We start from the raw sequence: 24,176 nt of genomic DNA on the forward strand, positions 1-24,176 counted from the left end.
ACTAGATGTTGTCTAGGACTGATACTCAATATGAGGCGGTGCTTAATCTGAAATGATGCTCAACTAGAAGTAGCATATGTTGCGAGGCTGCTCTGCTTGTGGCTTATGTTGCCTTGGTTGGATCGGCTTGTGGCGTTGAAGATGAGGGAGTCCTTTTTATAGAATAAGGGCTCGCTCCTCAATACATAAATGATGGGCTAGAGTTGATGTTCATGGCGAGGCGGTTGCTCAGCTAGCGGTGATGCTCTTTAATGAAGGTGAGGGAGTCCCTTTTATAGAATAAGTACTCGCTCCTCAATACATAAGTGATGGGTGCTCTCTAAAGAAAGTGAGAGAGTCCCTTTTATAGAATAAGGGCTCGCTCCTCAGTACATAAATAATGGGCTAAGTCCCCCAAGTATTTTTCATGAGGCCCAATATATGTATATAGTGTAGTCCCCTAAGTCTTTAGTCAATAGAGGTTGTTGGCTGGAGACTTCAAATTCAATTCATGTATGGGCCGAAATGGCGGTTGTTCGAAGGCGGTTTTTGTAGACCATGCACTGAAGCTTTGTAGGTGAAGCTTTGCAAGTTGAAGCTTTGAAGCTAGAGCTCTGTAAATGAAGCTTTTGAAGCTAGAGCTCTGTAAATGAAGCTTTCGAAGATGGAGCTTTTGTAAATGAAGCTTTTGAAGCTAGAGCTCTGTAAATGAAGCTTTTCAAGCTGATTGACATGAGTGATGCTCATGGATGTTGACATGAGTGATGCTCATGAATGTTGACATGAGTGATGCTCATGAATGTTTATGTATGATTGACATGAGTGATGCTCATGAAATGTTTATATATGATTGACATGAGTAATGCTCATGTATAATTTTGGAGTACTGGACATATTTTTGATCACCTGGTTGGTGATAATAGCGGCAGGGTGTTGGAAATGTGCCCTAAAACCAATTATATGATGATACTTTACGGACATTTCACATGTTAAACTAATCTAGTTTAATATCAAGGGCAAAGATTATTGTTTTAAGCCGTCTCATATAAATGTTATATGCTTAAACAATAAGTCCAAGGAATATGTAATTAGGAGAATGTAATTTAAACAAGTTAGATTCATGAGACCATTCTCTTTCGTATACATATCCTAAACGTTCCTGATCATAGGATTGCCAATTGGGCATTGACAGTTCCTTAAGATCAGTACATACTGTGTCTTCTCTCAGGGAGAGTGACTGGTCTCGAGTCATTGGTGTGATTGACACCAAGACAAGCATGTAGGTGCTCAATAGCGAATGAGTCCACTGAACACGATCAACGAGGAGTTCTCATACTCATGTCACATGAGAACTCATGGTTAGGATAATGCAAAGTAGTCCTTTGACCTGAGGCATCATAGTTGTCTTGTGGTTAGGTCCTTGATCTTTGACTATGTCAAAGTCACTCTATCCGAGAGTGTCCACGACATAGTTGGGGTTAAGCCACTTAGCCATGGAGGCAAGTGAATGCGCAACAAGGGATCTCTAACCTTCAAACCGTTTGAGGGAGAATACTCTATGATATGATTAAGAATCTCTGGCCAGAGTATGAATGAGATTTAGGAAGTCATTCCAAATCACATTCAAGGTAATCATATAAGTAAATGAATCACATTGGATAGTAGACATGATTAAACTATCAAACTAAACAATGTGGTTAAGAGTATTGTATTAGAGAAGGACTGTATCGCATTGCAATCCTAAACTGAATAGGTTCTCCACCTCTTATGATTAGCTTAGGTAACCATGACATACTGCTAGGTGTCACTCATGGTTTGTGGAAGCCCTAAACGTGTATAATCACTAAAGGGAGAATTGAAAGTAAGTTTCAATTCACAATCGATTTGAAAGAGTTCTAATCGCCCACTGCCTCGCTAAAAGGAACCTAATGGATCGTACACCGTGTAAGGTAGAGATTGAAGAAACAATGGAGATGAGTAAGGATAATTAAATGGTTTAACTATTTATGGCAAGGATTAATTAATATGTTAATTAATCAAACGAATAAAGTTTGTTAAAGACCTCGAGTTAGTTTTGGGCCGTAAGGCCCAATGGGATTTGAATGTCAAGCCTATTAACTCAAGTTGTATGACAACTTGAAAACACAAAGGGCATGAAAGCCCAATGAAACCTTAATGGCCGGCCATATCGAAAGGGGTAGTGAACTTGGTTTAATTGCAAGTTTGCCACTCCATTGTGAGGTGGTATAAAGGCAACTTTATAGACATTTCATCCTTAGGGTTTTCTTTTGGGGAAAGGATGAGAACACAATGCTCTCCTTTTCTCTCTAAGAGGCCGGCCCCCTTGGAGGAGATTAGCTAGCAATCTCTCATCCTCCAAGGTCACTCATCTCTTCTTCAAGTCCCTCCTTGGTATGGAAAAATTAAAGGTTCTCAATTTTGGGAACTTGGAGAATCCTTTCTACCATCCTCCTCCAAGAAATTGATGGAACTAAGTAGCAAGGAATGAAGGCCCTCTCCTTGGGTGATTAGCCTTTGCTTATGCAAAGAGGAATCAACAAAGGTATAAAATATCTCAACTCACTTTGTTCTTGAGTTGAGTCTTGGCTCACCTTTCTACTAGGCTTTGAATTTCATGGGTAATGTTTTGTTTTTTAGTACATACAAGCATGATTTCGCCTTTAAATGTTAATTGCATGTCATAGATGTTGCACAAATGAACATGTTTTTCACAAAATTTCCTTCACAGGGTGCCGAATAATTTTGGAGTACTGGGTGTACTTTTGATCACCTGGTTGGTGATAATAGCGGTAGGCTGCCAAATAATTTTTTGTAGTACTGGACGTACTTTTGATCACCTGGTTGGTGATAATAGAGGGCCTGGCTCTTTTGGGCATATGGGCCTTCGCCCTCCACATAACATTCCAGCCCATTATTTTGGGCTTGCCGTTTTTTTATTATTATTATTATTACCCTCTGATGGGGGTTTATACAGATGTCTGCAAAAGATAAGAAAAGTAAATTACATCACTTTAAAGTAAGGAACCCTTATCTTCCTCTTAGGTCTTCCCGTAGCTTTCTCAGAAAATAGGAACATGCATGATGAAAGTGTGGGCATCTTCTTTGGCTTTAGTAAGATCTCCTTTTTTCTTTTTCTTTTGTGTTATCCCCTATGTGCTCTCGAGAAGAGCCTCCCTTTTTCTTTTTCTTTTTTTTTTTCTTTTTCCAGCAGGTGGCAGACATCTTCTTTTCTCTTTTCTTTTTCTTTTTCTGCTGTCTGAAATATTCTCTTTTCACTGCGCCTCTCTGTCTCTCTGTCTCTATCTTTGCTTTTGCTTTTTCTTTTCACTTTCATCTCTGACTCTGAGCTGTCATGCATGTGCACCCTGTACTAAAGTAGGTATTGGAAAAGAACACCGACATCCATGGGAACGCCGGACCGAGACGTTGTTATCGTCGAGCTATCATCCATGGCTTCTTTCTCACTGCCCCTGCATTCCACACCAATTCCTAGCCAACCCAGAACTTCAATCTTTATTCCCATATGGTTTCTTGTTTCTTTTTTTGTTTTGGTTTCCGAATCAATCAAGCCTCAAATGCGGGGTTCCTCTAAACAGCTTTCAGGGTAATATATCTTTGTTTGCAACAGATTCAATGCAGCTAAAGACTAAAAATGGGGAAGAAGAAACGGATTTGACCTCGAAACCGTGGTAGAATTTTCCTTTGCTGGGAAGCTGAAAATCAACCTTCCGTCTCGATGGTTTATCCAAAAATGTGCAGACCAACACAGACGAAGCGCCTTTCGATTCCATGTGCGTAATCAGATGATGTTGTTGGAAGTGGAAGTGTAAAGCGAAGAGAACTGCAGTGACCGGGCTAGGAAGTTAAACGCAGCCTGATCGTTGGCTGCGACAAAGTTGGCTTTACCTTTGTCGATGAGAGCGGTCTCCAGAGTTTCAAAAAGCTCCGTGAAGGACAAGTGAAACTCGGGTAGGACGGAGTCGCGACTCGACTTGAGGAGGTAGAAAATGACCCGCTTCAGCTTGTCGTGCTTGGGTTCTGATGTGTCAAGGTAGGAGAGGATGCGGTAGCCGCCAGTGAGCTCTAGGGAGGGCATGTAGGTTCCGATGAAAATGTCCTTCTTCTCGAATTTCGACATGTCGAAGAGACCGGGAAGCTCTTGCAGTTGAGGAGGGCGACGACCTGAGATTTCTGATGATTGGTATTTCTGGATGCGGGACTTGAAGAACTCATCCCTGCCCTTCTCTTGAGCCTAACTTTCTTCGTGGGGTTCCCCACCACAGCTTCCTTAGCATGCTCTAAAGTCCCTGTCACCACCTTCATCATTGACCCAAGCACACCGAGCTTCTCCTCGCGCTCCCCAAACTCTATTGGCCTCCCCAGGTTATCAGCCACCTAAGTAGTCTCCACCCTGACCGTCGATTCCTTAACAACACCTCTGTTCACGTCTGTTGGTTCATGGGCAGCTGTCTCCTCCTCCATTTGCTTGGATGACGCCATTGAAAACCCACAAAATGCACTTCGAAGATAGACAAGATATTTTTTTTTTCTTTTTCAAGTAAACACTTGGAATGGTTTTCGATCTTGGACTGGGTGCAGCCCATGATTGCGTAGTCAGCTGAGATTGGGGAAATGGGCCTGGAAGATCGAAGAAGATGCTGGTTTTTGAGGTGCAGAGAGAAAGGGGAGAGAGAGAGAGTTTTGTGGTGTTTTGTTTGAAGAGGTGAAAGAGATCAGAAGCAAAAGAGAGGCAGAGAGAGTTTTGGTTGTTTCTTGGGTTTTACAGATCAACGGTGGACAGTGGTGAGGTTGTGAAGGTTTCACGGTGGTGAGATGAAAAAATGAAAGAGAACCGACATAGTTTTTCGTGTCAATTCCCATAAACGGCGCCAAATGTTGATGCACAAAACCGGAGGGGTCTTGGAACAACGTAAATCCGACCGTGAATCTGTAAGAAAGTAAATAACACAAGATGTATCGTGGTTCACCCCAATGTTTGGGCTACGTCCACACTGATATTGTATTTATGAGAGGATTGTGAAGGAGAGAGTGTGAGGATCCTCATGGCCTAGGAATTAGCCTCTCCCATTATGAGGGTGAGGAGTCCATTTTATAGAATAAGGGCTCATCACTTATGACATATTTGCCCTTTCCTTTATTACATAATTACATTTGAGTCCCCCGAGTATTTATACGAGATTTAAATACGGAGGCCCTAAGTATGGTACAAACAAATCTCATTCGGATCCATTTTGTGGGGATCCTAGGTACCCCCACTTCTTAGCCATTCATTGTGTATCGTGCGGTCAGAAATCATTTGACTTTTTTTATTTAAAATTAAACACAAATAATATCTGACGAAAACTAGGATGCGAGGATCTCTAGAATCCTCTTCCTACTACTTCTAATCAAAAGAGAAAAAAAAAATATGTACGTTCAAGGTATCTATTGAAAATATAGGAGGAAATATTAGTGTTGGCCTCTCACAAATTCGTTAAAAAATAAGTGTTAGTCATTCAAAATCAAAAACTTAGGATGGGCAAATAAGAAAACAACTGAAGTAACACATTTTAAAGACTGTGATGAAAAAATACATCTCACATGCCCTTGAGCGCGTACAGAGAGACTAGTTTCTAGTTTTTTTATTAAATGCCCAGCCCTATAAACCTATTTTTCATGTCAGTTTTGGATGGTGATATGCCTACCCCCGTGTCTTATTTTCCCACCCATTTTATACCTACACCCACCATAAAATGTGAAAAAACATATAACTATTTTTCCACCCACCATTATTCCCAAAATAACCCTATATATTTATTCTTCAATTTTTCCTTTACTTTAAAAGAATTATTATAATTAAAAAAAAATTATCATTAAACAGAGAGAGTGGTAGGGGTAGATAATGGAGTCCGTAGTTGCTCCCTCACTCTCAGTTACAGGCTTACAACATCGTCAAATTCCCCTTCCAAAAGCCTTTTGTTCGACTTCCGTTACGCTTGGGTAGTTGACAAATGGAAAGACCCATCAGAGGAAGCTCTTACTAGAGGCAAAGGAATATTAATGTTGCAGCAAACTTAGCAGTGAAAGCTTTTGAACACCCATTCCTGCTTTCTCCTCGGTTCCATCCCACCACCACCATTTCCCAAATTCCAGCGAATAGAAAACTCTGCAAAATCCTCTACACTAACATAAGACTATTGTACTAAATCCTCTCCCAAATTCTGATGAAATCGCTGACGAACGCGAGTGCGATTTTGATGCCTTCACCTCCCTTTTATTCTTTGCTTTCACCATAGTTTCTTCTTTGAACGCTCAAATGTTTGCAACTGCCATCGATTTCTACAAGGATTTGCCGTAGAGGGGGCGTTGAGGAGAAGAAAAAAGTGCAGTCGCACATGCCCCTAAATTTGAAGCGGCCCTCAATTTTTGCCATCTAACATCTATAATAATGTTCTATATTTAAAAATTACTTTTGTTAGTACTTTAAAACAACATATTGTGCATTCCTTAAAAGAGTTTTTTTTTTTTTTTTTTAATAAAAACTTAGAGTACAATGAGATATTTTGAGTGTCAATAATAACATCCTTAAAAACGACAGTTTCTTAATTTTATTATATAACAATGTTATATATTCAAGTGAATGTTTGAAATTTTTCTTTCCATGTTTGGTTATTTAAGATAAAATTGCTTTTGATTATTTAGTGAATGTTATGTTTGTATCTCTCTTTACTTATCATTAAAGTCATTTGTAAACATGCAATCAATGAGTGCTAAAGTTTGTTTTGATATATGTATATATATATATATATATATATATATATATATATATATATATATATATATATATATATATATATATTTTAATAAACGATATTATCTACACTAACGGGGTGGGAAAGTGGACTAAGCCTCACAATGAGCTAATAATAATGTGTTTCAAATTCGCCTTTGATGAGAATTGAACCTAATAACTCTCATTTACAAATGAAGAGGAATACTACTAAACCGTAGTACTAAGTGGCTTTGTTTTGATTTAAGTGAATGTTTTCTAGTATCAATACATTATCATACTTTTTTAAAAAAAACTTAAAACTATCTTAAGGAGGGTCTCTTTTACAAATTTAGCACGGCCCCTAAAATTTCAAAGACAATCCTAATTTGTCACAATATGTTCACCATTTTTAGGTGGGTCACCGTCGCGATGCCTGATTCAAGAAGTTCAAGTTTGAAACGGTGTTGTCACTAAATCAATTCCATCGATTTTTTCCCATTGTTGTAAAGTCGTTTAATTTTATTATTTTTTTGTCAAAATAACTAATGATGTGGCAATATATGATTTGTTGGTCTTTAGGTCTTTGAAGTTCATTTACACAAGGATAAAATTGTCGACCAAATTATCATTTAAAATGGGTGGAGGAATAAGACGTTAGAATGAGCTTAGTAGCACTTTTTTTTTTTTTTTTTTTTTTGTGTCGGGAAATTTTGTGTAATTATATTTTTCAAAAACCTTGTTTCACCAAGCTCTGGCTGTATATTAGAAGAGACTAGCAAATGTACCCGCGCGTTGCTGTGAGATTTCAAACATTGTTAAAGATGAAAATCTCCAAAAATGTGTTTATATACAAAAATTACAGCCATGAGTTGGATGCTAACAAAACTGGGAATGTACTCCTTGGGGAATATTTTTAAAAATCTATTTCCATATCCCATAGTGTTATACTTCCAATTGTACAAAGCTATAAAAATTGTTCTGTTCCACCAAAAATATCCAAGTTCATAACTGCGTTATTGGCGCCTCCTTTATTTTGTATGTCACCATTGAAATGAAAATTGAAATAAAAACAAAATTAAAAACAAAATTTGATTACTTAAGAATTAAATCACCCTAAATTGCATATGAATTATCATAGCTTCAGGTGCTTGCATCATTAGTATTTGTATTCCACCCAAAATGCAATTGCCTATTCTTTCCCATAACTCATAGAAATAAAACAGATCTCTCAAATTGATTGAGGAACAATACCAAAATCCAACAGAGTAAGATTTGTAATACAAACTTGCTTCATGTACGTGGAGAATCATAAACCGGATCTTAAAACCCTAATCAAAGGCATTTTGGCAAGAAAATTCCAGGTAATTGAACAGATACAATATCAGCCATGAACTGAAACCAAATTGGAAGTTAAGATTCCAATCACATCTGAACTAAGTTGTTCAACGTGAATTTTATTCAAGTTCATAAACCCAAAAAACCAATTCTCAATTGATCAATAATATCGACAATATATCCAACATTTCAGAAGGGTCATTACTAAACATCTACTAATCTGTAGTTACCTGTAGTTTGATAATTGGAAGCCTGAGGCTTTAACAAATTTGTTGATGTTTAGTACTGACCCTCCTGAAGCTCTTTTTTTATCAACATCTATGCATGTGAAGTTAAGAAATGCATGAACTGGAGTCAAGACAATTTATTTTAATTTTAGAATTAAAACAATAAACCTTGAATTAGTATGCATGGTGATATGGATTCCATGTTGATAGGAGCATATTTATGCGACTTAGTTGGCTTGTTCTTGTGCATTTATGTCGTGTTTCCTTAGTTATTTTAATGTTTAAAGTCATTTTCGTGTGTTTTCAGATTTTAAGGACAAAGTAGGCAAGAAGATGCATTTTAGAGCATTTTGGAGCAAAATGGAGCTTGGAATGCATGTCACATATTTGGAACCAAGGTTTGGACGAAATTGAAGACTTAAAGAGGCTAAGAATGTGAAGAATTAGTGTACAAAGGATCATGAACTCAGCCACAAAAGGACACACATCCTTGCCATGCAATCCACATAGCATTCCCTTTGGATTCCCATGCATGCTTAATCATCCTTGTCCCCTAAAATATTTTCTGATTTCATGCCTCAATACACTCAATTATCACACTCAATTGCTGCATACCTCTTGTTCCCTTCACCCATCAGATTTCACAACCATTCCATGCACCAATTGATGCTCCATCATCCACATTTGGGATCCAATGCCTTGTGCAACACATGTTGCTGCACCTTTAACTAATTTCTGAAACATTTCACCTCCCCTTTTCATTTCCATGCAATGAACACAATCATTCATGCTCCTTAGCTGAAATACCACTCCATTTTACCCTCCATACTTTGCATCATTGCTCCATTTTCATCCTTGGACCATTGCACACCACAAATTCACCCTCCTTGCTGTGCATTTCCCCACTGCCTAATCTGATTCTCTAGGGTTTTTGGGGCCTATATATACATGTTTACAACCCTTGGCAAAGGGTTGAACCTCCCATATTCATCATTCATGCAGAAAATTCGTCCATACTCACCCTAGGCAGCAAAACACCCCAAAAACACCATTCTAGTGCCCAGAAAACATAACAGCCACTCCACCCTCTTCCACCCTTTTTGCCGAGTTCTCCACCACCCTCCAACCATCAAACACTCCTCCACACTCACCCTAAACCTTTCCATACCATTCCCCATCCATTCTACACCATAAAACTACCCAAAACCTGTCCATAACCCAATCTGCCACAAGCAAGGGAAAGGAGGAATCTTGGATGCACTTGCTGCCAAGTTGGAGCATTCTAGGTGTTTTCTTTCTTTGGATTTTAATGTCTAATTCATGTAATCTTTGTTTTGCTTTAAGTATGATTGGCTAATTTCGTTTTTGGCTAAGGGTGTATTCAAAACCATGATTATATATGTGAAATGAGTTGATTATTTCCAGTTATTGTTACATAAGTCGTGAATACAATTTGCTTAACCATTTGATTTAGAACTTATTCTTGTATGTTGATTGAGAGTGCACGCTTAATTTGCATGCTTGAATTTGATGCTAGGATATAAATTTGTTTCACCTAATCGTTATGAATTTATATTCGTAAGTAGTGAAGGTCGCTAGTCACGATCGTGTTAAGTAGATTCCTGGCAAGAGTATCATGCTTTTCATAGTTACGAATGCCTTGTCGATGCTTATGATTTCCAAAGAACGTAATAATTCTAACTTGTGTCTTTATCATGCTGTTCATATAAAGAACTTGTTAGGAATAATTTGTTTGCGATGCATATTCATCCAATTCAATGATCCTAGGGAAATCTGAAGGTTAATTTAAGCGGACCTAATTAACTTGGAGTGTCGAGGTTCATAACTTATTGAATTGATAACTGGAAATTGATTTACGTTGCATATATTTCATGTGTGGAGAAGAACCCCTTAGCCATTCCATCATCCATTGATTCTTCATAACTTTGTATTACAATCTGTTTCTCTTACAATCTGCCATTTAAGTTTATTTTCGTCCAAATCAAACCCCAATTATTTTGAATTCCTAGATTAATTGGAAAGTGTGTTGGTTTATGTTTTTAGGTGTTTTAGGTCATTAGGAAACCAAAATTCGTCCAAGTTGAGTTAGAGTCCCAAAACTGCCCAGAAAGTGGTTTTTAGGCAGTTTTGAGTGTTTGGTTGCTGTTTTGATTCTTTTGGTTCGTTTTAGTATTTTAACGTGAGTTTTGCATTCTTTGAGTCTAATCTAGTGCTTTAAACTTTGTTTTTACATTTCTAAGTCAGTTTTCAAGTGTTTAGCAATCCCTCCTAATCCCCGGTCTAGAACGATCCCTATTTACATACTTTGCTACAATTGATAAAAAGAGGGTTTAATTTTGTGTGTTAACTTATTTTTCACATCACATGTTCCATCAAGACCACTCAGAACAAATGTGAGATTTTGGCATGGATTCCATGTTCGTACCCATTCTTGCTTTTGGCTTCGCAAATATTGCTCTGTTTTATATATAACATTATATCAATTAAAATAACATGTATATAAACAGATGGGTAAATATCATTATGTAGTTCATTTTCCAGAGACCTATCATATTGCATTGTGTGTATATAGTGTAATCTTTTTCTCATACCAAAAATAAGTTGGCAAATGGCATATTCAACCTGCAGATATAAGTTCTATTAAAGTTTATACCAAATTCATATAACATTTCCATGTTAATTCATACATAATTAATTTAAAAATAAACAAAACAATTTAGCAAATTGGGCTAAAATACTGCAATTTCTCAAAGTCGAAAAGTGGGGAAAAAAAAGTAGTCAGCTCATGCATAACATACAAATTTTCGAGCTTTGAATTGCCTTGTTCAAAAATCAGTATTCTGTTCTGTATACAAACATTGAATTTATTATTTGAATCCAAAGTGGAAAAGTTAGGAAGACATTCACAAAACCAAATCAAACGCATCAAATATGATATCAAAGAATTAATTATATAAATTGACAAATTGAAAAAAAACTCAATAGAGATTAGAAAGAGAGAGAGTACCGGAGAAAGTGGGAAAGCAAAGAGAGACTCAGTTGTAGAGGTTAACGAAGGAAGCCACTGCCAAGAAAATCCAAGCTTGAATAATTAACATTTATTGTTACAGATGATTAATTCTAAGGTTTCTCAACATCTGTGATAAAATACATGTAAATGGTTAAATGTGTAATATAGCTTGTTGATTTTACCTCAGCCACCAAAGCAAATTTCACACGAACTCTCTCATATGCTTTGTAAATCTACCAAGATTGGTAATAACATGCTACTTGGCAGAACATTCATTATTCACCCATTATTATTTAGGAAAACTAATGAAAATGGCTCAAAAACTTTGAGTTTTAACGATAAAGACAAATAAAGGGTAAAGTGAATAGTACCAGGATTGACCTTTTAGTGTAAAAATGTGGTTTTTCATTAAAGTGAACAGTACCGGAAGCTTTTCGTTATTTAGCATACATACATATATTCTGGAAAATTTAAATATGTAATTGTGCAAAGCATATGATGAGCAAACGAAAAAACCAATATATTGATGTAAAGAGATTGAGAGATCGGTTAGTAGGTACCTGGCTGAACTTGGATTGGAGAATAGTGTTGATAACATACCCAAGAATATACTAACATTCATTTGAAAATGCATTCATGTAAGCACTAACATAGCATGGCACTAATAATTATTGCTACGCATATGAGGATTAATCAACCCCTGATGGCACTAATAAGGGACTTACATCTACATATTGAAAGGGATTGATATAATTGAGTGAAGTGTAATTACTAACATTTAATAATGCTAGCATTATTTTAATTATGAAATCTACATCCCAGTTAAATACTAAAATAAGGGATTAAACTTAGTTACTATAATATGTTCATGTATTATAGATTATTAATACATGCAGTAAGATTCTACTGTACACATATACTGAGATGCAAAAGAGGGCCAAAGATTGCATATCTGGAAGGAAGAGCTTCAAGATGAGAATTGAATTGATCACCAACAGATTGCATAGAATGAGATGCAAATTGTAAGGAATGTGGATGTACAAATCACATGAGATTTGACTTCCCTGATGAGTGCATAGTAACCGAATTCTAGAAAAAATATAATACACAAACAGAATCATATATGTAAGCTTACTTGTAAACATTTTCGAGTGGAAAGCTTTTCGAATTTTTCCGCATTTAGATATAACCGGAACTTTGGCTGCAGCTAAATGAACAACACATTAGGACCAAGTAACTTTCTGTTTTGAGCCAAATATACACACACACACACAATATCATACAAAACCGTAAAAAAGTAGCAGGTATTCTTAAAATACACAAAAATATAAGATCAGATGAATCCCAACATTTTTGAGTTTCAGAGCACATAAAAATTTAAATTCTTCAATAAAGAACCCAAAGAGAAAAGCTGAAATTATATACCTCAAGCACAAATAGCTTGGATGACACACCCCGACCCGGAAATTTAACTAGGACTCCGAATCGAGCTGTGTTGGCCGACACCTGGAAGGTGACGAAGCCATAAAGTGTAGTGATGTGGAAAATATGAATAAATTTAAACCTAAAAGTGTCTAAGTACATGAGTGCGCGGTGAGCGGGTATGGACCCATTTCACATGCGAAGTCAGAGCATAAGTAAAGTACAGTAAGGTAAGATAAGGATTATACCATCATAGGAAGCCATCTGTACTGGGATATGCCAAGAATCCTCGTCGATACAGAAACTTTGCTACTAGAACCTGGAGGGGCGCAAAACAAGAAAACGTGAGTGGGTAAAAACAAAGCTTTTAAAAAACCATTTCTCTTTCCAAAAATAATAACCCTTTGCCGTAAAACCCGTATAGTTTTCCAGAAAAAACTAATACATACGTATATAGAAATTATGCTTAAGAGTACCAAGTATATGCCATGTCAAGTATCTCAGTATGAGAATAAGTAAGCCAGGTAAAGTAAATCAATGTAAAATGATATGTCAGCCGGAGTCACCTAATGTGACTTGTACGACTGAACCTATAGCTCATCACTCTAATCCTACACACGAGTCGGAACCACCAAAGATGGTCTGTACGACAGGGCTGGGTGCAAATAAGTACGCTCAAGTGCTACGATCATGTAAAGAATGTGCGATAAATCGCAGATCACCTACGAGTCGGAACCACCTATTGTGGTCTGTACGACAAGGTTGTGCACCAAACTTGGATCCAAGGTGAGCATGCGGTGCGAGAGGTGAACATCACGTGAAGAACTGTGCCTTGGCCATGGGCAGGAGCACTAGCACTAGGGTGCAAGATAATGAGCTCTAAATGCATCTCAACATAATCATACACACTACAATCCCTACCATCAATATATACTCACCTGAAGCTTACTTGAGCATCCACAGCGTCAAACAACGATATGCATAACTATACTAATGCACGTTCTAAAATGTAATGTAATTGACATGGCATCTAAAATCGTAAATCCATTTAAAACAATTTTTGGGAAAACGTAAAGCATATATACGTATACATAGAAAATCAAAAGCCCACTCACCTAGAGTCTGCACTACAACTCCCTAGTACAAACATTGAGGCGTTACGAACGATCGGCGCTTAAAACAATTATCAAACCATATCTCAGAATTCTTGTCAATAAAACACTTAACTTACATATTCTATTCAGGAAGATTCGTACATCGAATTCACGATCCGTAAGTTTATAAAATCCTCAAATATTATGTACTACAACGTATCAAAGTTTAGTGACGATCCAACGGTCGAATCGTCGATTCATATTTTTACCAAGTAACGTATCGTAATGAATTTAGGTTCAAGCGACCAACTTACGTCATACGAATATCAAAACTGAATTCAAGACATCTAATTTGGCCTAAAAGTAACATCAATAGTCCCCTGGCCACGCGCTACCGCACGTGCAGCAGTGGGTAGTGGTCGGCCGCCCTGACTCACTGGAAAAATCAACTATTTCTAAAAATTACCAAATTTTACAAGAATGAAGATCTCAATGATTGGAGAAACTTTCACACCTGTGATTACGGCCAATTTGGCCAGGAAAAGCCTCAATTTCATGAAAATCCGCTTGAACCCTAGGTTTGGGGTGCTTTGATTTGTCCTCAACTCAACTCTGCTGCTCCAACCAATGATTGGGCATTATTTCTAGGCTCAAGGGAAGTATTTGATGGTGGAAATCGAGAGAAATCATTTCAGGAATGGCGGATTCACCACCATGGGTGTCCTAGGGGCCGACGCAAGCTTTCACCATGAAATCAAGACCAATGGCCATCAAAATTAGGTGGGAATGGAAGCTAGGGTGACGCCATGTTGATTGGTGGTGTTGGTTGGCTACAATTTGTCAGAACATCGAAGGAAAATCGAACAAAACCGTCGAAAAACTTGAAGAGAAATGGGTTGGCCGAACCGGGTCAAGGGGAACCCGTCGGGTTCCTTTCCTTCTCCCTTCCTCTCCTTTCTCTCCTTTCTCTCTTCTCTGATTGGTCACCCTCACATCTCTCCTTTTCTGATTGGTCCAGTTCCTCCCACCCTTCTCTCCTTTATACTCCATCTCCACCAACCATTTCTTGCTTCTTTTAATCTAGGCCACACACGTGGCATGACCAGATTTTACTCCAGAAATCTGGAGTTTTCTAGAAAATAATAATTTACAATTTTACCCTTAGCTTCATTCGCTAATATCTCCTTCGTTATAACTCCAAATCACTATCCGTTTACGCCCACGCGTTCATAACGACAAGTACTACGAGGATACGCCAAGAAAATGAACCTTACATGACATGACACGACACAACAGTCAACAAAAGTCAACACTTTGCCTTGAAGGGCATTTTTGTGAACTCACTTATTATAATTATAAAAATCATAATTTTTAGGGACGGGCTATTACATTGGAAGCCTACACACAATAGCCCCAAAAATGAAGACCACTGTTTCTTGAAAACAAAAAGAGAACCAAACCATAAAACAATAAATTTCAATTCATTTACAAATCCCAAACTACAAAAGCCCCAGATATAAACAAAAGAAAACCACCCATTTCACATCTCGAAGAACTCACCAATAAACCCTAGAAATTCCTTCAAATCAAATCCAAAAACTGAACATGAGTACATGAATTGAATAAAAATTAAAATACAATCAATTCACTGTTAACCATTTTTTCTCCAATTAAAAAAATAAAAAAATAAAAAAGAAACCTCCAAAACACCCCAAACGATCCCAAGTCTCAAATCCGTTCAAAGAAACTTACCATGAAATCACAGCAACTTCACAAATCCTCTTCATATGTGTACTAAAAATAACGAAGAAGAAGTGCAATCAGCCCAAGAAACAAAATATCTGTATAAACAAACCACGAAAATCAAATCAACAACAACAACAACAACAACAACAACAACAAAGCCTTTTCCCACTAAGTGGGGTCGGCTATATGAATCCTAGAACGCCATTGCGCTCGGTTTTGTGTCATGTCCTCCGTTAGATCCAAGTACTCAAGTATTTTCTTAGGGTCTCTTCCAAAGTTTTCCTAGGTCTTCCTCTACCCCTTCGGCCCTGAACCTCTGTCCTGTAGTCACATTTTCGAACCGGAGCGTCAGTAGGCCTTCTTTGCACATGTCCAAACCACCGTAACCGATTTTCTCTCATATTTCCTTCAATTTTGGCTACTCCTACTTTACCTCGGATATCCTCATTCCCAATCTTATCCTTTCTCGTGTGCCCATACATCCCACGAAGCATCCTCATCTCCGCTACACCCATTTTGTGTACGTGTTGATGCTTCACCGCCCAACATTCTATGCCATACAACATCGCTGGCCTTATTGCCGTCCTATAAAATTTTCCCTTGAGCTTCAGTAGCTTACGACGGTCACACAACACGCCGGATGCACTCTTACACTTCATCCATCCAGCTTGTATTCTTCTGTTAAGATCTCCATCTAATTCTCCGTTCTCTTGCAAGATAGATCCTAGGTAGTGAAAACGGTCACTTTTTGTGATCTTCGCTAGATTGCTCCGGTCATTAATGTGGATAAGTATATAAATGGATAGAGATAGGAAAGCAAACACAAGATGTACGTGGTTCACCCAGATTGGCTACGTCCACGGAATAGAGGAGTTTTCATTAATTGTGAAGGGTTTACACAAGTACATAGGTTCAAGCTCTCCTTTAGTGAGTACAAGTGAATGATTTAGTACAAATGACATTAGGAAATATTGTGGGAGAATGATCTCGTAACCACGAAACTTCTAAGTACCGGAGTGTGGTATCGTCTTGACTTCCCTTATCTGTCTCATAGGTAGATGTGGCATCTTCTCTGGAAGTACTCTTCCTCCATCCAGGGGTGGTATCTGTAACTGGTGGAGATGCACAAGGTAATGTATCAATTTCACTTGAAGCTTACTTGTAGTTTCAGGCTTGGTCAAGCGCGATACAAACCATGTAGTAGGAGTCCCCCAAGTCGCCGAGTTAGGGGATCTGCTGAAAGAGGTGACAGACAAGGTAAGCAATCAGAGCTCCGGCTGATTGTTCACATTCTCCCTATCTTGCAGGCAGCATGAAGGATAAAGAGAAGAAAAATGAGAAGAGATGATATGGGATACTTTTGCTTTTGAAGAAGTAACTTTCCACAGGCTTATTCTTGAACTGGGCTGGAGGGTTTTCTGGTTTCCTCCAGAGTATAAGGCCGACTGAAGAATTTGAGGGTCAAAACAAGTCCATCAAATCTAGAGTACGTTCGACCCTGCTGATATGGGATACTTTTGCTTTTGACAGAGTAGTGGATGTATTGGCACGTGTGCTGTTACGCTTGTCTCCATATGCTTCCTTGTATCCTTCTCACTTGCCCTATATGTTCCTCAGGCAGATGTGGTATCTTCCCTGGAAGCATAAGATGTTGAAGATGAGTACTCGAGAGCAATGCCAGGTAAGTAATCAGGTAAGGGGTTCCAGGCAGTCAGTTCCTGGCTGGAAGCTTGATTCCAAGTGCTGACTGATTGTTCTCTTTCTCCTTGTCTTGCAGGTAAGAACAAGGCCAAAGGAAAAGACAGGGAAAAAGCATGATATGGGATACTCTTGCTTTTAACCCTGATGATATGAGATATTCTTGCTCTAGTATAGCTTGTTTACAGAGGTATTATCGGGGGGAAAGAAAGTTGAATATTTCGAAAGGCTTCGTTGGGAGTGCCTTCTCAGATAAGAGGAAGGGTTGAGCATTTTTGCAGGTCTGCCTGTTCGTTGGGGATGGAGGTCGACATATATAGGAGTCTCCCTAACATCAAGTAATAATGCTATTCCTTTACCCTGCTTGGTCATAGCACGGTAGTGGGAGCTGCCAGCTTCACATGTTTTAACTCTGTCAGAGCACTTTGAAAAAGTGGTATGTGGTATCTAGAAAGCTGATGTTGCGTGTGAAGATTACAGACAAGCTTTATCCAAGGAGATCCAGCTCTTGAAGTTGGGAAAATGGTGCCTCTTCGGTTTTCGAACAAGCAATCCTGTCGGGGATCTGACTCTCGAGATTCGGAGAACGATGCCTCTTCGATTTTTGAGAAAGCAATCCTGCTGGGGGTCTGGCTCTCGAGATTCGGAGAGTGGTGTCTCTTTGATTTTTGAGAAAGTAATCATGTTGGGAGTCTGGCTCTCGAGATTCGGAGGGCGGTGCCTCTTCGATTTTGGAGCAAGCAATCTTGTTGGGAGTGTTTTCTCGAATGTGAGTAAAGGTTGGGCATGTTTGCTAGTCTACCTTGCCACGAAGCACAGAGGTTGACACACAGGGACTTTCCAATTATCCAGCAGTGGTACTGTTCCTTTACCCTCTCTTCGATTTTTGAGAAAGTAATCATGTTGGGAGTCTGGCTCCCGAGATTCGGAGGGCGGTGCCTCTTCAATTTTAGAGCAAGCAATCTTGTTGGGAGTGTTTTCTCGAATGAGAGTAAAGGTTGGGCATGTTTGCTAGTCTACCTTGCCACGAAGCACAGAGGTTGACACACAAGGACTTTCCAATTATCCAGCAGTGGTACTGTTCTTTTACCCTTGTGGGTAATAATATGGTAGCTAGACCTTCAAAATTTATGTGTCTAAACTTTGTTAGTGTTGTTTCTTTGCTATTCTTTTACCCTTCTTGGTCAGAGCGATGTAGTGGGAGCTGCAAGCTTCACGTGTCTCAACTTTGTCAGAGAACTTTGGCAAAGTTATATGTGGTACCCATGAGCTACTGTTGAGTGTGGGAAGTGGGTGATTGAACAGTATGATTCATGTGCTTTCTACTTCTCCAGAAATCTTCGACAGAATGCCCATAATTTCCGCAAAGTTGAGTGTGCGTGTGACAGGTGCTGACAAGGTTGGAAAAGTAGGTGCCTCTTCGATTTCTGAGATCGGCCCTCGTGGTCTCTGAGCAGCCCAGCTTTTGAGAAAGCAAGCCTCTTCGATTTCTGAGATCGGCCTTCGTGGTCTTTGAGCAGCCCAGCTTTTGAGAAAGCTAACGCCTCTTCGATTTCTGAGATCGACCCTCGTGGTCTCTAAGCAGCCCAGCTTTTGAGAAAGCAAACGCCTCTTCGATTTCTGAAGCTTCGTCGAGTGCAGATTTTTATAGGGGATGACATTAAGTTCCAAAGCACACTTGAATATCCACCAGTAGAAGCTTCATTCTTGCACTTCTAAGATCTTAATTTGTCCAACCTCTTCTCTCTTCAACACCTTTGAAAATGTCTGGCCCCTCCGACCGTCGTTTTGACTTGAACCTTGTTGAAGAGGCAGCCCCGCCTTCTCCAGACAACATATGGCGCCCATCCTTCGTCTCCCCTACTGGTCCTCTTACCGTTGGGGATTCCGTGATGAAGAATGATATGACCGCTGCGGTAGTGGCCAGGAACCTTCTCACTCCCAAAGATAACAGACTATTTTCCAAACGGTCTGATGAGTTAGCTGTTAAGGATTCTCTGGCTCTCAGTGTTCAGTGTGCAGGTTCTGTGTCTAATATAGCCCAACGCCTATTTGCTCGAACCCGCCAAGTTGAATCATTGGCGGCTGAAGTGATGAGTCTCAAACAGGAGATTAGAGGGCTCAAGCATGAGAATAAACAGTTGCACCGGCTCGCACATGACTATGCTACAAACATGAAGAGGAAGCTTGACCAGATGAAGGAATCTGATGGTCAGGTTTTACTTGATCATCAGATATTTGTGGGTTTGTTCCAAAGGCAGTTATTGCCTTCGTCTTCTAGGGTTGTATGGCGTAATGAAGCTCCAAATGATCAACCTCTGATGCCTCATCCTTCTAGGATTCTGTCCAGTACTGAGGCTCCGAATGATCCCCCTCCGGTGCCTTCTCTTTCTGGGGCTCTACCGACTGCTGAGACTTCTCCTAAGCAACCTTTGTGAAGGCTCCCTCTTGTTTGTTTATTTTGACTCAAGTATATGTACATATTTGTAACTGATCGGGGATATCAATAAATAAGCTTTCCTTCATTTCAACGTATTGTGTTAAATACACCAAAGCCTTCTTCGCTAAGTTATTTGAATTTTCTTTTGTTGAAGCTTGTATGTTGAAGCTTGTATGTTGAAGCTTTGTGAGTGGAGCATGTAGGTTGAGGTAGTGTTCCCTTAATTTCCCGAGTGAGGAAAACTTCTCGGTTGGAGACTTGGAAAATCCAAGTCACTGAGTGGGATCGGCTATATGAATCTTAGAATGCCATTGTGTTCTGTCCTGTGTCATGTCCTCCGTTAGATCCAAGTACTCTAAGTCTTTTCTTAGGGTCTCTTCCAAAGTTTTCCTAGGTCTTCCTCTACCCCTTCGGCCCTGAACCTCTGTCCCATAGTCGCATCTTCTAATCAGAGCGTCAGTAGGCCTTCTTTGCACATGTCCAAACCACCGTAACCGATTTTCTCTCATCTTTCCTTCAATTTCGGCTACTCCTACTTTACCCCGGATATCCTCATTCCTAATCTTATCCTTTCTCGTGTGCCCACACATCCAACGAAGCATCCTCATCTCCGCTACACCCATTTTGTGTACGTGTTGATGCTTCACCGCCCAACATTCTGTGCCATACAGCATCGCCGGCCTTATTGACGTCCTATAAAATTTTCCCTTGAGCTTCAGTGGCATACGGCGGTCACACAACACGCCGGATGCACTCTTCCACTTCATCCATCCAGCTTGTATTCTATGGTTGAAATCTCCATCTAATTTTCCGTTCTTTTGCAAGATAGATCATAGGTAACGAAAACGGTCGCTCTTTGGTATTTCTTGATCTCCGATCCTCACCCCTAACTCGTTTTGGCCTCCATTTGCACTGAACTTGCACTCCATATATTCTGTCTTTGATCGGCTTAGGCGAAGACCTTTAGATTCCAACACTTCTCTCCAAAGGTTAAGCTTTGCATTTACCCCTTCCTGAGTTTCATCTATCAACACTATATCGTCTGCGAAAAGCATACACCAAGGAATATCATCTTGAATATGTCCTGTTAACTCATCCATTACCAACGCAAAAAGATAAGAACTTAAGGATGAGCCTTGATGTAATCCTACAGTTATGGGAAAGCTTTCGATTTGTCCTTCATGAGTTCTTACGGCAGTCTTTGCTCCTTCATACATATCCTGTATAGCTTGGATATATGCTACTCGTACTCCTTTCTTCTCTAAAATCCTCCAAAGAATGTCTCTTGGGACCCTATCATACGCTTTTTCCAAATCTATAAAGACCATGTGTAAATCCTTTTTTCCATCTCTATATCTTTCCATCAATCTTCGTAAGAGATAGATTGCCTCCATGGTTGAGCGCCCTGGCATGAACCCGAATTGGTTGTCCGAAACCCGTGTCTCTTGCCTCAATCTATGCTCAATGACTCTCTCCCAAAGCTTCATTGTATGACTCATTAGCTTAATACCCCTATAGTTCATGCAATTTTGCACATCACCTTTATTCTTGTAGATAGGCACCAAAGTGCTCGTTCGCTACTCATTTGGCATCTTCTTCGTTTTCAAAATCCTATTGAAAAGGTCAGTGAGCCATGTTATACCTGTCTCTCCCAAAACTTTCCACACTTCGATTGGTATATCGTCTGGGCCTATTGTTTTTCTATGCTTTATCTTCTTCAAAGCTACAACCACTTCTTCCTTCCGGATTCTATGATAAAAAAGTAGTTTCTACACCCTTCTGAGTTACTCAACTCCCCTAAAGAAGCACTCCTTTCATGTCCTTCATTGAAAAGATTATGAAAATAACCTTTCCATCTGTCTTTAACCGCGTTCTCTGTAGCAAGAACCTTTCCATCCTCATCCTTGATGCACCTCACTTGGTTTAGGTCCCTTGTCTTCTTTTCCCTTGCTCTAGCTAGTTTATAGATATCCAACTCTCCTTCTTTGGTATCTAGTCGCTTATACATATCGTCATAAGCCACTAACTTAGCTTCTCTCACAGCTTTCTTCGCCTCTTGCTTCGCTTTTCTATACCTTTCACCATTTTCATCGGTCCTATCCTTGTATAAGGCTTTACAACATTCCTTCTTAGCCTTCACCTTTGTTTGTACCTCCTCATTCCACCACCAAGATTCCTTTTGGTGTGGGGCAAAGCCCTTGGACTCTCCTAATACCTCTTTTGCTACTTTTCGGATACAACTAGCCATGGAATCCCACATTTGGTTAGCTTCCCCCTCTCTATCCCACACACACTGGGTGATTACTTTCTCTTTGAAAATGGCTTGTTTTTCTTCTTTTAGATTCCACCATCTAGTCCTTGGGCACTTCCAAGTCTTGTTCTTTTTTCTCACTCTTTTGATATGTACATCCATCACCAACAAGCGATGTTGATTAGCCACGCTCTCTCCTGGTATAACTTTGCAATCCTTACAAGTTATATGATCCCCTTTCCTCATTAGAAGAAAATCTATTTGTGTTTTTTACGACCCACTCTTGTAGGTGATCACATGTTCTTCTCTCTTCTTAAAGAAGGTGTTGGCTAAGAAGAGATCATATGCCATTGCAAAATCCAAGATAGCTTCCCCATCCTCGTTTCTCTCCCCAAAACCATGGCCACCATGAAAACCTTCATAGTTGCCTGTCTCCCTGCCCACGTGTCCATTTAAATCTCCTCCTATAAATAACTTCTCCGTCTGAGCAATTCCTTGCACCAAGTCTCCAAGGTCTTCCCAAAATTTCTCCTTCGAACTCGTATCCAACCCTACTTGAGGTGCGTACGCACTAATCACATTGATAAGTTCTTGTCCTATTACAATCTTGATTGCCATGATTCTATCTCCTACCCTCTTGACATCTACAACATCTTGTGTCAAGGTCTTGTCCACGATGATGCCAACACCGTTTCTCGCTCTATTTGTGCCCGAATACCATAGTTTAAACCCTGAGTTTTCTAGATCCTTTGCCTTACGACCAACCCACTTAGTTTCTTGTAGGCACATAATATTTATCCTGCTCCTCACCATAACTTCTACTACTTCCATAGATTTTCCCGTCAAGGTTCCTATATTCCACGTTCCTAAACGCATTTTGCTCTCTTGAACTCTACCCTTCTGTCCTAGCTTCTTCACCCTTCCCCGTCTAATAGGATCAAAGTACTTCTTTTGTGTGTCCCGTGTAAAGTTGATAGGAGCATATGCTCCCAAACAACTTTGAGTGGAGTCGTTCGAAAAGAAGTTTCTATAACCCCCTTGCTCATTTAACACTGCATCCGGGTGCCGATGGAGATACAGCGACCCTTGCTCACTTATCACTGTGCTCGGGCCACACAGCGCGCCACTTACGGGTGACGCCCTAGCTTTAGCGCGATTTCTTTCTGGATTCATTTTCATAAGGATTCGACGTAATCATGGAGTGCCGGCTGTCGACTACCTGACGCCCTCCCCCTCCTCCTTTATCCGGGCTTGGGACCGGCAATGTAAGATAAACTTACACGGCGGAGTTAAACCACGAAAATCAAATATTGGAAAAAAATTAACCATCATCATTTCTCCTTTTTTAAATTTTCACGCAAAAAATTGAACTAGAAACGAAAGAGCACCCAAATATAACAATTCCTGTATTGCAAAAAGCTGATAACTCATACAACTGTCAGACTAAGGCAGGAAATTAGTATTAAAGCTATCGATTGAATTACAAAGTGAAGAGAGGAGGTAAGGTCTCCTGAGTTGTAAGAATGAAGTAGCCATTATCCGGTACCAAAAATTCTCATGTCCACCTTTATTCACATCATAGAAAGTTATTGATTGGCTACGGTTCATAGAGCCATGGCGTAACTAAATCAATAAAGACCTAAAATTTTGGAAATACCCACTATAGAATCCCCCAATATCAATCCTTCTCTCTCCACCTTTCAAAGTCAACAACTTTTCTCTCCTTCCCATCTCTGTATATACTATATAACAACAATTTCTTGATTCATTTTAGAAAATTTTGAATTTTTATCCATGAACACAGATGTACAAAGCTCAAACCAATACAAATATTCTCATTTTATTTGTGGTACCGCTTCGAAACCAATATCTAAACACAATTCAATCAAATGCCCCCCACCCCTAATAAAAAGAATTTCAAAATTTACCTAAAATTGTAACAAAGCTCGGGAACGCTCATCTTGTGCTGCAAATTGGACTTGGGCTGCTTGAGCCTGATGCAAAAGACGGCGGTGGGGTTGACTGCGTCTTCCTCCATGGCATCGTCGGGCTCGTCCACGGGCTCTTCCTCTTCGTCTTCTTCTCCTTCTCCTCCAATGCTCTCAATACTCCCCGTTTTGAGCTTGTCGCTCTCAAGGGAATAAGCTACGGGCTCGTCGT

At 39.5% G+C, this 24,176-nt stretch overlaps 1 protein-coding gene across 8 annotated transcripts; it reads right to left on the minus strand.

Annotated features, from left to right (window-relative positions):
• Window positions 1-10,534: 10,534 nt before the first annotated feature.
• Window positions 10,535-24,075, minus strand: LOC108171557 (uncharacterized). 8 transcript variants are annotated; one of them, XM_029101570.2, is made up of 9 exons: window positions 23,945-23,985; window positions 15,634-15,670; window positions 13,036-13,106; window positions 12,791-12,871; window positions 12,501-12,572; window positions 11,363-11,419; window positions 11,154-11,200; window positions 10,947-10,977; window positions 10,642-10,812 (listed from the first exon to the last, which is right to left on the minus strand). In XM_029101570.2, exons 3-9 carry the CDS (start codon window positions 13,039-13,041, stop codon window positions 10,738-10,740), a joined length of 369 nt encoding a protein of 122 aa, XP_028957403.1. In that variant the 5' UTR covers window positions 13,042-13,106; window positions 15,634-15,670; window positions 23,945-23,985; the 3' UTR covers window positions 10,642-10,737. The 8 variants fall into 8 exon arrangements, with proteins under 8 accessions (XP_028957442.2, XP_070678532.1, XP_070678530.1 ...); XM_029101609.2 differs by lacking the exon at window positions 11,154-11,200 and having other exon boundaries at window positions 10,535-10,812; XM_070822431.1 differs by lacking the exon at window positions 11,154-11,200 and having other exon boundaries at window positions 10,628-10,812; window positions 10,901-10,977.
• Window positions 24,076-24,176: the final 101 nt, after the last annotated feature.

Source organism: Malus domestica, chromosome 01 (assembly GCF_042453785.1).
Source record: "Malus domestica chromosome 01, GDT2T_hap1".
NCBI classification, from domain to species: domain Eukaryota; kingdom Viridiplantae; phylum Streptophyta; class Magnoliopsida; order Rosales; family Rosaceae; genus Malus; species Malus domestica.